Raw genomic sequence first — 14,945 nt, 5'->3', positions numbered from 1 at the left:
CCTCTTTATTTTCTTTATTCCCCTCTTATTTGTACTAAAATTTTTATCACAAGGAACACGTTCTTTTTCATACTGTAATGTCTCTGTCTCTGCCTCTGTCTCTGTCTCTGTCTCTCTGTCTCTCTGTCTCTGTCTCTCTATCTCTGTCTCTCTCTCTTTCTCTGTCTATCCCTCTTTCTCTCTGTGTGGTATTCTTGGGGCTTGCATGCAGGGCTTTCTTTTGTTCAAGGCTTTTGCTCTACTACTAGGGCCTCAGCTTTACTTATGGCTTTTAAAGTAGTTTATTCGAGACAAGAATCTCATGGACTTTTCCTGCCCAGGCTCCTCAGATTTCAGCCTCCTGAGTAGGATTACATGTGTGAGCCACCAGCACCTGGCTCACATTGTCATCTAATAACCACAACAATAAATATTTTTTTTCTGAACCATAGAGATGAATACATTGTTTGTTTTTGTAGGCTGCAGAGATGGAATCAGAGATGAATCCTTCCATCTTAAAAGAAGCAGCAATATAAACTATCCCATATACCAACCAGAGGTGAAGATTCATCTTACTGGTCTTCGAAATGACTACTGTAAGTTATTGTTTAATTGTGACTGGAGAAGCTGAAATGACAAAAAGCATCAAGTGCTCTGACAAAAACTTGAAATGTGATTCTGGAAGACCCAGGTGTGCCTGTGTCTCAGCGTTAAACCATTCATCTGTAGTTGAATGTGGTTGGTTTTTCCTTGTGCAGCCTTCATGTTCAGGAATGGGTGCTGGTGGTGATGATGCATGAGTATGGTTATTCATAAATACTTTATTTTACTGTGTCAGATTGAGCTTTATTAATATTGGACTATTGCTATGAATGAATTTTAAACATAGGCAAATCTAATCAGCCAAATGGGGAGCCCTTGTTCAGTGCCTAGCTTGTAATCTAGGTAGGATGCAATACTGACACATGAAACGGATACCAACATGCCAATGTAGAATTTTGAATTATGAATAGAATAATGAATATGTGAATAAGGGAGCTGTGAGCTTTGGAGTTGCCTAGAAAGATTTTAGATATTCAGACTTATGCTTGGTCTTGAAAGATGGGTGAGACTTGCAAGGGTGGAGGGGAGAAGAAAGCATTTTTGGTAACTATTAACAACATGAGCAAAGGCAGGCCTAGTGTCTAGAGTGCTTGCCTCATATACATGAAGCCCTGGGTTTGATTCCTTAGCACCACTTACATAGAAAATGGCCAGAAGTGGAGCTGTGGCTCAAGTGGCAGAGTGCTAGAGTGCTAACCTTGAGCAAAAAGAAGCCAGGGACAGTGCTCAGGCCCTGAGTTCAAGGCCCAGGACTGGCCAAAAACAACAACAACAACAACAACAACAACAACAACAAAAACCAAAAAGAGAATGCTGCTGAGCACTAAGTGTCACAAATGAGTCACTATCTTTTCTTGATATTCTTTGGTCGGTAGTTGATTAGAAATGATAGTGACATTTCATATATAAAATGCCATAAATCATAATAATCATCCATATTTAATTTTTATGTGCATTTAGTTTTTAGTAATGTTAGATGATGCCCATGAGTACTAATAATGGTGGGTAATTCTGCCAAGATTGTTAAAATGCCTCTAAATAGTTATATTGAACATAAATTATATGTATTATTCTAATTATGAATCTTGGACTGGATTCTACTTTAGCTCTTTCTTATTACTTTAAGCAGCACTGGGGTTTGAACCCAGGGCCATGTGTTTGCTAAGTAGGAGCTTTGCTATTTGAGCCAAGTCCCTAACCCCTTCTTGCTCCCATTGTTTTGAATAAAATACCACATGTTTGCCCAGCTTAGCCAGGACCATGCTCCTGACCATTTATGCCTCCTGCATAACTGGGATAACAGGCACATGCAACCATGACCGATTTATTGGTTGAAATGAGGTCTGATTAACTTTTTGCCCTTGAACACTGTTCTCCAAATTTGCACAATCAAAATATCAGGTTACAAATGTGAGCCACTATGCCTGGCCAGGTTTTTTTTTTTTAAATTAAATTTTTCTTTCTCTACTAATAATACTTTTCCTGTCTTGTGCTATTGCTTGGCTTTTTGCTCATGGCTGACACTTTACCACTTGAGCCCTGCCTCCACTTCTGTCTTTTTGTTGGCTAATTAGAAGTAGAGTCTTAAAGTCTGTGTGGGCTGGCTTCAAATTATGATTTGCAGAACTTAGCCTCCTAAGAATCTATGATTACAGGCATGAGCTACTGGTACCCAACCTGGCCCGGTTTTTAGTTCTGAGCTTCTAATGATCAACTTTGACACATAGTATTGCTTTCTAACCACAGGAAAGTATTACTTTTTCATTCCTACCTAGAAATAAAAATGTTTATTTGAAAATGTGTTTCTTTGGCATATAATGGCCCTAATTTGGAGTGCTTTTTTTTTTTTTTTTTTTTTTACAGATCTGAATATTCTAGACTGGAATTTACAAAATCTTGTTGCTATTGCCCTTGGATCTGCAGTCTACATATGGAATGGAGAAAATCATACTGTGCTTGAACACATTGACTTAAGTCTCACTTGTAATTATGTATCTTCTGTGTCCTGGATAAAAGAGGGGACATGCCTGGCAGTTGGCACCAGCGAGGGCGAAGTACAAGTACCTGACTATTTCTTGTCTCATGGTATTTCCCCTGTAATCACTAGATGACTACTACAACTGACCTCTAATAGCTGTCCTCTAAGATGGATTAGAGAAACTTGGTTAGTTGAAGCTATGGAAAGTGGGGAAAGAATTTTTTTCCTAAATGGCAATACTCTCGTTAATTTCTTCTAAAGTCTTCTGTTACATTTCATTTGTTGTTGTTTTTACAAAGATATTTTCCCTTATTCAGTGCTGATGGCTCATGCCTATAATCCAAACTACTCAGGAGACTGAGATCTGATGAATGTGGTTTGAAGTCAGCCTGGGGAGGAAAATCTGTGTGACTCTTATCTCCAATTAACCACCAAAATCTGTTAGTGGAATTGTAGCTCAAGTAGTGGAGTTATCAGCCTCGAGCAAAACAACTAAAGGACAACACTCAGGCCCTGAGTTCAAGTCCCAGTACCAATACCAGCACACACACACACACACACACACACACACACACACACACACACACACACACTTTTTCTCTCTGCTGGACATCAGTGGCTGATACCTGTAATCCTAAGCAGAGGGTAGGATGATTTCAGTTCCAGGCTGGGAGAGACAGAAAAGTCCAGGAAACTGTATCTTGATGGATATGTATGGTGAAGGCTACCTGTCATCCCAGCTCTGGTGGGAAACATAAAATATGTGGATTGCAGTCCATGTTCACACTTGGGATGGATGTGAGATCGTAGCTTAAAAATAATCAATGCAAAAAAGCACTGGAGGGATGGCTCAACTGCAGAGTACTTGCCTAGCAAGCACAAGACCCTGAGATCATTTTCCAGTACCATTAAAAACTCTTATCAAAGGATGGGGGGCGGGAATGAGGGACGAGGTAACAAAGAGTACAAGAAATGTATCCAATGCCTAATGTATGAAACTGTAACCTCTCTGTAATTCAGTTTTTTTGATAATTAATCATTTTATTATGTTTTTTGTAATTTATTTATTAATTAAACAAATTTTTTTGACAAGGTATTGTGCAAAAGGGTACAGTTACATAGTAGGGCAGTGTGTACATTTCTTGTGATATCTTACACCCTGTTTTTCTTTCCCTTCTGTAGGTCAGGTAGACATATATACAATACACAATGTACCAAGAACATATACAGTAGCCACGTGGCCTAGCCAAAGAAAATTCACCAGGGCTTTAAATGTAATGTCGACATTAGACAATATGTAGACAATAGTCTTATATGAACGTACATACATAGCTTTTGAGCTATTGTATTCCACTGAGAGTTCAATTTTTGACCTTTATATGTTGAGTAGTTGTTTGGTTTTAGTTACATAATGTTGGGTCGCTGCCCCAATCCTGTGGGAAATATCATTTGACAAGAAGTTTTTGGTTTCACAGACCTGGTGTCTACTGTCTCCCCGTCACCCCATCTTAACAGTCATATATCAGGGAGATCATGCCCCTTTGTTTTTTGTGTTCTAGGCCCAACAATATTTGTTCAAGTTCTGACCATTTCCCTGCGAATAACAATATTTCACCATTCCTAATTGCTATGTAGTATTCCATTGTGTATAGGTACCATATTTTTTGGATCCATTCAACTGTGGAGGGGCATCTGGGTTGATGCCATATTTTGGCTATTGTGAATTGTGCAGCGATAAACATGGAAGTGCAAATGTCTTTTTGATATCTTGGGACCTGCTGTTCGGGATAGATGCCTAGAAGTGGTATGGCTGGGTCATAGGGTAGGTCTATATTGAGCTTTTTGAGAAACCTCCATACTGTTCTCCAAAGTGGTTGTACTAATTTGCACTCCCACCAACCATGGAGAAGGGTTCCTCTTTCCCCGCACCCCCTCCAGCATTTGTTGTTGTCTGAGTTCAGAGTATAGGCCATTCTAACTGGAGTGAGGTGGTATCTCAGGGTTGTTTTTATTTGAATTTCCTTTACTACCAGGGATAGTGAACATTTCCTCATATGTTTCTTTGCCATTTTTATCTCTTCTCTTGTGAAGTCTCTCTGTAGCTCCTTTTCCCATTTCCTAATTGGTTTACTGGGCTTGGAGGGGCTTAGTTTTTTGAGTTCTCTGTAGATGACAGATATTAGGCCTTTGTCTGTTGATGTGCTGGTAAAGATCCTTTCCCATATGGTTGGCTGTATTTCTATTTTGGTGGCTATGTCCTTAGCTGTGCAGAAATTTTTTAATTTGTAGTAGTCCCATTTGTTGAGTCTCTCCCCTATTTGTTGTGCCCCTGGGACTATATTCAGGAAGTTTCTTCCTGTGCCTATAAGTTCTAGCGTTTTTCCTACTCTGTCCTTCAGTAGTTTCAAGGATTCAGGTCTGTTATTGAGGTCCTTGATCCATTTTGAGTTGATCTTGGTGCATGGTGATGGGCTCGGGTCTACTTTAAGTTTTCTGCATGTAGCTGCCCAGTTCTCCCAGCACCAGTAGTTGAAGAGGCTATGTTTATTCCATTGTATGTCTTTAGCTCCTTTGTCGAATATCAGCTGACTGTAAGAGTGCAGATTTATTTCTGGATCTTCAATTCTAATCCATTGGTCTTCCGGTCTGTTTTTATACCAATACCAGGCTGTTTTTGTTATGATGGCTCTATAGTAGAGCTTTTGAAGTCTGGTATTGTGATACCTCCTGCACTGCTTTTTTTTTTTTTTTTTTTTTGCCTAGAATTGCTTTGGCTATTCTAGGTTTTTTGCTGTTCCATATGAATTTATGGATTGCTTTCTCTATTTCAGTGAAGAATGTGACTGGGATTTTGATAGGGATTGCATTGAATTTGTATAACAATTTGGGCAATATGGCCATTTTCACTATATTGATTCTGCCTACCCATGAGCATGGGAGGTCTTTCCATCTCCTTGTGTCTTCTTTGATTTCCCTTATTAGATTTTTATAGTTCTCATTAAATAGGTTCGTCACGTCCTTGGTTAGATTGATCCCTAGGTACTTTTATTTTATTTTTTTTTTGGCTACTGTAAGTGGAATTGTTTCTATAATTTCATTTTCTGCTTGTACATTGTTGGTGTACAGAAAAGCTGCTCACTTTTGTGGATTGGTTTTGTATCCTGCTACTTTGCCAAAATGGTTTATTAGGTGTAGGAGTTTGGGGACTGAGTTTTTTGGGTCCTTCACATATAAGATCATGTTTTCTGCGAATAGGGATAGCTTGATTTCTTCCTTGCCGATGTGGATCCCTTTGATGTCCTCCTCTTGCCTTATTGCTATGGCTAGGGATTCCAGCACTATGTTGAACAGAAGTGGGGAGAGTGGGCATCCTTGTCTTGTTCCTGTGTTTAGGGGGAATGATTTAAGTTTCTCTCCATTTAATATGATATTAGCATTTGGTCTGTTGTATATGGCTTTTATTGTTTTGAGGAATGTTCCATCTATTCCTGTTCTCTCCAAAGCTTTTAATAGGTATGGATGTTGTATTTTGTCGAAGGCTTTTTGGGCATCGACTGAGATAACAATGTGATTCTTGATTTTAGTTCTGTTTATGTGGTGAATTACATTGATTTATTTACGGATGTTGAACCATCCTTGTGACTGAGGGATGAAGCCTACTTGGTCATGATGTATGATATTCTTGATCACTTTCTGGATCCTGTTAGCTAATATTTTATTGAGGAGCTTTGCATCTGTGTTCATTAGTGATATTGGTCTGTAGTTCTCTTTTTTTGTTGGATCTTTGCCTGGTTTGGGGATGAGTATGATATTAGCTTCGTAGAATGAGTTTGGGATTTCTCCCTCCGTTTCCATTTCGCGGAAGAGTTTGAGGAGTATTGAAATTAGCTCCTCACTAAAGGTTTTGTAGAATTCGTTGGTGAATCCATCTGGGCCTGGGCTTTTCTTAGTAGGGAGGTTCTTGATTACCTCTTGTATCTCACCGTAAGTTATTGGTTTATTTAGTTGATTTATTTCTTCTTGGTTCAGTTTGGGCAGTTTGTACTTCTCTAAGAATTGATCCATTTCTGTAAAATTATTGTTTTTTGCTGAGTAGAGGTTTTGGAAATAGCTCCTTATGATTGTTTGAATATCGTGTGTACTTGTTGTAATTTTTCCTGTGGAGTCCCTGATTTTACGAATATGAGTCTCTTCTTTTTTTTTGTGAGTCTTGCAAGGGGTCTGTCAATTTTGTTTATTTTCTCAAAGAACCAGCTTTTAGTCTTATTTATTTGTTGAATGGTCTTTCTATTTTCAATCAGATTTATCTCTTCTTTAATCTTTGTAATCTCTCCCCTCCTAGTCGTTTTAGATTCTGTCATTTCTTGTTTCTCCAGTTGTTTTAGTTTAATCGTGAGGGTATTCACCTGCTCTGCTTCCATTCTTTTAATGTGGGTACTGAGTGCAATGATCTTGCCCCTCAGTACTGCCTTAGCTGTGTCCCATAGGTTTCTTTGTGATGTGTTTTCTTTGTCATTGTGGCTTATGAATTCGTTGATTTCATCTTTAATTTGATCTGTGGCCCAAGTGTTGGATAGCAGCGTGGGGTTTAGCCTCCAAGAGTGTGTATAGGCTCTGTGGTATCCTTTGTTGTTGAGGGTTACCTTTAATCCACTGTGATCAGATATAATACATGGGATGATGTCAATACTTTTGTATTTGCTGAGGTTCTTTGTTTGGGCTATGACGTGGTCTATTTTGGAATATGATCCATGGGCTGCTGAAAAGAAGGTGTATTGGGTCTCTGTAGGGTGGAAGGTTCTATATAGGTCTGTTAGATCCATTTGGGAAATGGTGTTATTTAGGTCCTCAGCTCCCTTACTAATCCTCTGGGTGTTGGATCTGTCTCTTGGAGAGAGAGGAGTGTTAAAGTCACCCACTATGATTGTGTTTGCATCTATCTTGCTCTGTAGTTCTGTGAGAATTTGCTTGACATATGTCGGGCCTCTTTTGTTCGGTGAGTATACATTTATCACCGTGATGTCTTGATTCTGGATTTTTCCTTGTATTAATATGTAGTGTCCTTCTTTGTCTTTTTGAGTGGACTTTAAAGAGAAATCCAGCTTGTCTGAGATCAGAATGGCTACACCTGCCGTTTTGGTGGGTGCATTTGCTTGGTAGATCTTGCTCCATCCTTTCATTCGAAGCCTGTTTTTGTCCCTTGCTGTAAGGTGGGTCTCTTGTAGACAGCAGATGTCAACTTTTTGTTTGCGGATCCATTCTGCCAGTCTGCTCCTCTTGATCGGGGAGTTTAAGCCATTTATATTTAAAGAGATCAAGGATAAGGGTGTTTTTTCTCCTTCCATTTTCTTGTTGGGCTGTTTTTTCCTGTTTTTTTTTTTTCTTCTTGTCTTTAGTGAGCTGGTCTTCCTGCTGGACTTTGGCTATTGAAGTTTCTTTCTGATTCTGTCTGTGTGTCTTTTACGATCTCTGTTGGGTGGGCTTCCCCTCTTAATATTCGCTGTAGGGCTGGTTTTTTATTCACATACTCCTTTAGCTCCTCTTTGGTGTGGAAAGATCTGGTTCTCCCTTCGAATGTGAACTCCAGTTTCGCTGGATATTTGATCCGAGGTTGTAAATTGTTATTCTGAAGTACTTGGATGGTGTTCTTCCACTCACTTCGAGCTTGGTAAGTTTGTGTGGATAAGTCGGATGTTATTCGAATCCTCTTCCCATTGAAAAAAGTTTCCTTCTTCGCTTTGGCTGAATTCAGAATTTGCTCTTTAATCTTGAGGTCTGTAGTCTTGAATATTATGTGCCTTGGGGTGGTTTTCCTGGGGTCTGGCCTGCCAGGTGTCCTATAGGCTTCGGTTACCTGGATGGGGTCCCCTGTGAGATTGGGGAAGTTTTCTGCAATAACTTTATTGAGAACATGATTAAGCCCTCTGCTCTGATATTCGGCTCCTTCTTCTATTCCAATTATGCGCAGATTATATCTCTTGTCTTTGTCCATTAGTTCCTGGATTAATCTTCCCTGAAGCTTCACCTTTTCTTGGAGTGTGGTCATTTTCTGGTTGTTGTCAGCTGCTTCATCGTCCAGGCGAGAGATTCTGGATTCCATATGGTCCACTCTTTGTGTTATGGTTTCAATTGCGGAGTTTATGGATGTCAGAGAGCTATTCATGGTTGTCATATCAGCTCTGATCGTGGAAATTTCTTCCTTTAAAGAGTTGTATTTTAAATCTATTTTTTCATGCATTTCAATTCTCAGGGTGTGGAGATTTTCTTTAAAGGCGGCTTGCATTGTATCCATTTTTGCTTCCATTTCTTTAAACGAGGCTTGCATTGTATCCAGTTTTGCTTCCATTTCTTTCTTGGCTTCCTGGGTGTCCTTCCAGATTTCCGCTCTAAACTCCTGGAATTGTTTTCTGATTTCATTTCTGACGGTTTCGATCATTCCTGTTAACATGTCCTCATTTGCTTTTTTAGTCTCCATCTCCTCTTCAGTCGTGCTGCTTTTTGGAGCTGGCGAGTTGGCTTGTCCTTTGATGAACTGAGTTATGTTTCTTTGTGATTTGCGCATCTGGAGCTCTGTGTAGATCTTCCCTCCCTTCTCTGTAGGCGTGTCTACGGCAGCAGGTGCTGTCGCTGTGGCCCCGCCCACCAGTGCAGGTCACGCCTACCAGAGCCGGCGCTTTCGCCAGGGCCCCGCCCTCCTGTGCACTGTGAGTCCCCTACAACAGGCACTTTAGCGGGGTCTGCCTCCCAGAGCAAGCCCTGGGTTGTTGGGTTGTGCTTGCGTCCTCCCGCGAGTCCGTTGGGGGGGGAGGCAGTATGTGTGGGGCCCAGTGGGATCGACTGTCCGGGTGTGGGTTAGCACCCTCAGACCTCGCCTCCGCTGCGAGGAGGGGGAACGAGATCAGGCTCAGGTGACCCTGCTGGGCTGGTATTGCCCACCAGCGCCTGTGATTTTAGTTGTAAGAGTCCGCAAGGTCTACTAGGCGCCTCGGGTGGGGCTTGCCCTGCCGGCCGTCCCCGGCCCCTGTTGGGAAGGGGACGGGGCCGGTTCTGCCAGTTCAGGAACCTTTGGGGGCTTGGGGCTGTTCCGCCCTTCCCCTGCTAGACTGGCTTCCCAGCGCCTGATGGGAGCTTCCCGCCTGATTTGGGGGTTCTTTGTTCCCACGGGAGTGGGGAGGGGGAGGGAGGGAGATATAGCTTCTTTGTCGGGCTTGGGTCTCCCGTTGGGGGAAGGGATTATGGGGGACTCACTTTTGCTGCTTTGTGTGTGTGTCCCGCGCCGCCGTTGGCCCTTCGGGGGTTGGCGAAGTGTCGTGGCGGCTTCCCCTGTTCCCTCTTTCTGCCGCGCTGGGTTCCCTTGTCCGAATCCGGTGTGGACCCGAACTTCTCGTCGCTGCCGGGTGTGTCTTGGTCCGCACCCTGCTTTGTGTCCGTGGGGTCTCCCGCTATATGGATTCTGCGCTCCTGGCAGCCTGTCTGCCGATCGCCGGGTTCCCCTTTCCCAGCCTGGCCCTGTTTGGGCCAGGGTCGGCTGGTGGGGGGAGGGTGCCCCGATGAATCTCCGGCTCCGTGTAGGTTTTCGGTTCTTCTTTTTTGCTCCTTTTTGTTTTCCTGCGTTTCTCCACTGCTTCTGGATGCTGGTTTTGCTGGGTTCTTGGTGGAGTGTTGGGTGTTGGAGTTCCCAGCTCGCTATTCAGTTGGTGCGAGTCGGGGTGCCTCCCTATTCTTTCGGCGCCATCTTTCTCCCCTCCTTCCATTTTCTTGTTAGGCTGTTTTTCCTCTGGTTTTTTTCTTGTCTTTAGTGAGCTGCTCTTTCTGTTGGGCTCTGGCTGTTGTAGTTTCTTTCTGTTTCTGTCTGTGTGTCCTGTCCGATTTCTGTTGGGTGGGGTTCCCCTCTTAGAATTCACTGTAGGGCTGGTTTTTTACTCACATACTCCTTTAGATCCTCTTTGCTATGGAAAGATCTGGTTTTCCTCTCAAATATGAACTCCAGCTTCGCTGGACATTTTATTCTAGGTTGGCTGTTGTTGGCCTGTAGGACTTGGATGTTGTTCTTCCATTCTCTTCGCTCATGGTAGGTTTGTGTGGAGAGGGCTGCTGTTATTCGGATCCTCTTCCCATTGTAATCAATTACTTTCTTCGCTTTGGCTGCATTCAGAATTTGCTCTTATTCTTGAGATCTGAAGTCTTGATTATTACGTGCCTGGGCATGGCTTTTCTAGGGTCTGGTTTGCCAGGTGTCCTATAGGCTCCAGTTACCTGGATGAGGTCCCTTTGTGAGATTGGGGAAGTTTTCTGCAATAACTTTATTGAAAATATGTTGAAGCCCTCTGCTCTGGTATTCGGCTCCTTCTATTCCAATTATGCACAGATTATATCTCTTGTCTTTGTCCACTAGCTCCTGGATTAGTCTGCCCTGGAGCTTTACAGTTTCTTGGAGTGTGGTAATTTTCTGGTCCTAATCGGCTGCATCATCGTCCAAGAGAGAGATTCTGGCTTCAATATGGTCAATTCTTTGTGCTGTGGATTCAAGTGCGGAGTTTATGGATGTCAGGGAGCTATTTATGGTTGTCAGATCACCTCTGATTGTGGAAATTTCTTCCTTTAAAGAGTTGTATTTTAAATCTATTTTTTTCATGCATTTCACTTCTCAGGATGTTAAGGTCTTCTTTAACAGAGGTTTGCACTGTATCCATTTTTGCTTCCATTTCTTTCTTGGCTTCCTGGATGTCCTTCGAGACTTCCACACTAAACTCCTGGAATTGTTTTCTGATTTTGTTTCTGAGGCTTTCCATCATTTCTGCTATCATAGTCTCAGTTGATTTTTATTCTCCATCTCTTCTTCACTTGTACTGCTTTTTGGAGCTAGCGAGTTGGCTTGCCCTTTGATGAAATTTGTTATATTTCTTTGTGATTTGCGAATCTGGAGATCTGTGGGTGGCTTCCCTGGTTTGGCTTTGTGCTGGTTCCTGCTGGTTCGTCAGTGGGAGACTTGTTTGTGTCCTGGCTCTGGGTTTGAGTTTGGCTGTTGAACCTTACTACCCAATGGGAGAGCGTGACCAACTCGGTTGTTGCTGAGGTGGTCACCCTCACTGCACTTGGGGGTGGGTAGGTTCTGTGTCTTTCTCTGCGGGACAGTGTCCTGCCGCTGTGTTGTGCTGACCCTAGCATGTCCCTGGTGGAGGTTTGCTGGTCGCTGATTCAGTGTGGTGTGGAGGCTTTTCTCTTCTTTGGTTCTTTTTTCCACTTAGTATCTTGGTCAGAGGAGCTCACTTCTCAGGCGGTTCGCCCACCTGTGTGGATTGCTCCGGGGGCTGGTGTTGTTGAGGGGCAGCCCACCCACTTGTGCAAAGTGCGCCAATCTGGGTTGGTGCTGCCGCTGGGGGGCTCTGCCCTCCTGTGTGGGTGTGCCTATCAGAGTGGGCGCTGCCACTGGGGGGCCCTGCCCACCTGTGCGGGGTATGCCTACCAGAGCGAGCCCTGGGTTGTTGGGGTATGCTTGTGCCCTCTGGCGAGTTTGCTGTGGGGGGCGGTATGTGTGGGCCCCAGTAGGATCAAGTGTCCGGGCGCGGGTTGGTGCCCCCAGACTCTTGTCCTCCGCTGGAGGGGGGCGTGTGATCGGGTCCAGGTGTCCCTGCTGGGCTGGTATTGCCCACCAGCGAGCCTGTGACTTTTGTTCAAAAAGTCTGTAAGGACCAGGCGCCTCAGGTGGGGCTTCCAATGCCTGTGGGTCCCTGGGCCCCTGTTGGGAAGGGGGCAGGGTTGGTGGGGCCGGTTCAGCCTTCTCTGTTGCCTTGGCGCTTCTCCACCCCTGCTAGCTCCTGTGTCCTCCCAGAGTCTGAAGGGACCTTTTGCTGCCTGATTTGGGGATTCCTTGTTCCTCGGGGTGGAGACGGGGAGGGAGGGAGATCTAGCTTCTTTGTAGGGCTTGGGTCTGATAGCTGGTCTCCCATTGGGGGAGGCAGTAATGGGGAACTTACTGGGTCCTGGATTGCGTGTGTGTCCCGCACTGCTGTTGGCTCTTCGGGGCTGTGGTGCTGGGGTTCAGCGATTGGTCGTTTGGTGGTGGCAGCCTTGGCTCTCCCCCTCTGCACTGCCCGGTTCCCGTGCTGCTCACGTCCGATCCCGGCTGTGCGGTCCCGCACCTCCTGTCTGCTGCCATCTGTCTCGATCAGTCTGCACACCCCCTGTAATTCAGTTTGATTAAAAAAAAAATATATATATAAAACTCTTATCAACCAATGTTATCTTCCTCATATGGGTTAGGGTCAGGATATCAGCTGCAGATGGTTGGAAAGGAGTCTCTTAGCAGTAAATTGAATTTTTGACTCTGGGAAGCATTCATACACCCTAATTTTATTCCTACTGATTAATTAAAAATGTTTCAGATCATGAATCATTTTAGGTTTTGGAATAGGGATTCTTAACTGATAAGACTCTATGCCCAGCGCTTATGTTTGTTGGTAATGGAGGAGAGATTTCCAGACATGAGGCTCCCACAGTTTAGAAGGAACAAGCACTGTGATTCTCATCTTCCAGCAGCACACTGAATTCCTCTGGAGCACTTTAAAATAAATGCCACTTCCCCAGGCTCTCTCTTCTTCCAACTAAATCAATATTGCCAGCGGCATAGTGCTTTACAGACTCCACAGGTAATCCCGTGACTACTCAAGAATACTGATTATGGTTAAGGGGTTGAGTTTCACCTAGTTACTTGATAATGGACTGTGTCAAGAGTAATTGGTTATTGGGCCTTTGGGAGACAGAGGGCTCTAATAATGCCAATGTTACATAATTCTCCTTGTTCACTTTTTCAGTTATGGGACATAGTGACTAAAAAGCGGCTGAGAAGTATGCACGGCCATTTGTCAGTAGTTGGGGCTCTGAGTTGGAATCATTTCACTCTCAGCAGGTAACTTAAGCCAAATCTGTGTCACTAGTTGATTGTGGGGGCCAACTGAACAGAACTATAATATTAAAAACCAAAACCAAAAAGAAAAACAGAATACCAGCATCTTGGACTTCTACAACTAATTGGTATTCATTAGAAAATGTAAAAAAAAACCCAAAAAACAACTAGAAGAAAAGAGTGGATCTACAGGTTAATAGGAATGCATCTGTTAGAAAACGATAATGCAGTAATAAAAGACTATGTTTAGCCTTTTACTAAAAGTATATACTAAAGCCATTTCATTGAGAGTATGAAATATTCCAAGTTGTATAAACTGCGAACTGGAAAGATCTAGAAGTCTTTTAAATGTATTTTGTCTTTGAATATTTTAAAGCCATCATATTAAAGCCATTAGAGACATTTATCAAGAGATAATGTTTTGTATCTCACTTTGAAACTCTGGCAGACAAAGAATGATCCAGGCAGAATATTCCATCCTACTCTTTGAAGGAATTTCTTCCTGCTTCTTAAAGTCTTTTTAGTAATTTGAAACATATATTTGCTCATGTTTTCTTTCCCCCTTTTGTAGGGGGCGGGGGCGCTTCACTTTTCTGTCACGTGACCCTGCCTCTTGCCCTTTCCGCAGTGGGTCAAGACTGGGACGCGTTCATCATCACGACGTTCGGGTAGCACAGCACCACGTTGGAACGCTCCGCCACGGGCATGCTGTCTGTGCTCTGAAATGGTCGCCCGATGGCAGGCTGCTGGCCAGCGGCTGCAGTGAAGGCCTGCTGACAGTATGGCCACACCCTCTAGGGGCGGGGGCCCAGAGCCGGCCTCTCATAGTCATACCTCTACCCACAGCAGTTAAGGTATGAAATCCACCAGCTGTCCAGCTTTCCTCTTTTTTTTTTTTTTTTAAACACCATTAAAGAAAGCCATTAAATATTTTCAACTTTTTCTGCCTTTAGAATTGTTTTAGGTTTTGAAGCCACCACTGTCCTGAAAGACATACTATTGTATTAGATATTTTGGCTCTAAGTCACTGAAATCAAAGTCAACCTTGAACTTGAGCAAAACAAAAAACAAAAAGTGTTCTCTCATGTGACTGTGGAGTCCTTTGAGGATCTCAGCTGAAGTGATGGCTGGATCTAGGGCTTTGAGTAATGTCATCTGTTCGTCTCTGTCTCTCCTTAGGGCGCTTTGTCCTTCAGACTCCATTTGGTAGGCAAGATGGCTCTCGCAGCTTCAGCGCCAGTTCTCCCTAGAGGGTGTGGGATCAGAAGCCATCTTTCCTATAACCCCAGTAAAAAAGTACTTGGGAAGATTTGGGCTGCCTTTGGTCACTTTTCATATCCCCATGGATGATTGCTACCAGAGAAAGATAGGCACACTGTACAAACTCTAACAAATTCGTTGTCCAAGGTTTCTGTGCATGGTGTCTATTGTGCTTATCAATCGCTGTAGAACAAATGGCTCAAAAATGTAGTGGTGTAA

The 14,945-nt window shown here is 43.4% G+C and overlaps 1 protein-coding gene across 1 annotated transcript in view; it reads left to right on the top strand.

The window, feature by feature from the left end:
• The window catches only part of Cdc20b (cell division cycle 20B), a 59,574-nt gene that overhangs the window by 38,553 nt on the left and 6,076 nt on the right, over window positions 1-14,945 (top strand). The window contains exons 8-11 of the mRNA XM_048368256.1: window positions 459-575; window positions 2,446-2,642; window positions 13,375-13,469; window positions 14,095-14,320. Coding sequence (XP_048224213.1) covers window positions 459-575; window positions 2,446-2,642; window positions 13,375-13,469; window positions 14,095-14,320 — 635 coding nt within the window. The remainder of the gene's footprint in view (window positions 1-458; window positions 576-2,445; window positions 2,643-13,374; window positions 13,470-14,094; window positions 14,321-14,945) is intronic.

Source organism: Perognathus longimembris, chromosome 19 (genome assembly GCF_023159225.1).
Source record: "Perognathus longimembris pacificus isolate PPM17 chromosome 19, ASM2315922v1, whole genome shotgun sequence".
Lineage (NCBI taxonomy): Eukaryota > Metazoa > Chordata > Mammalia > Rodentia > Heteromyidae > Perognathus > Perognathus longimembris.
This window is presented reverse-complemented; position numbering and strand designations above follow the sequence as displayed.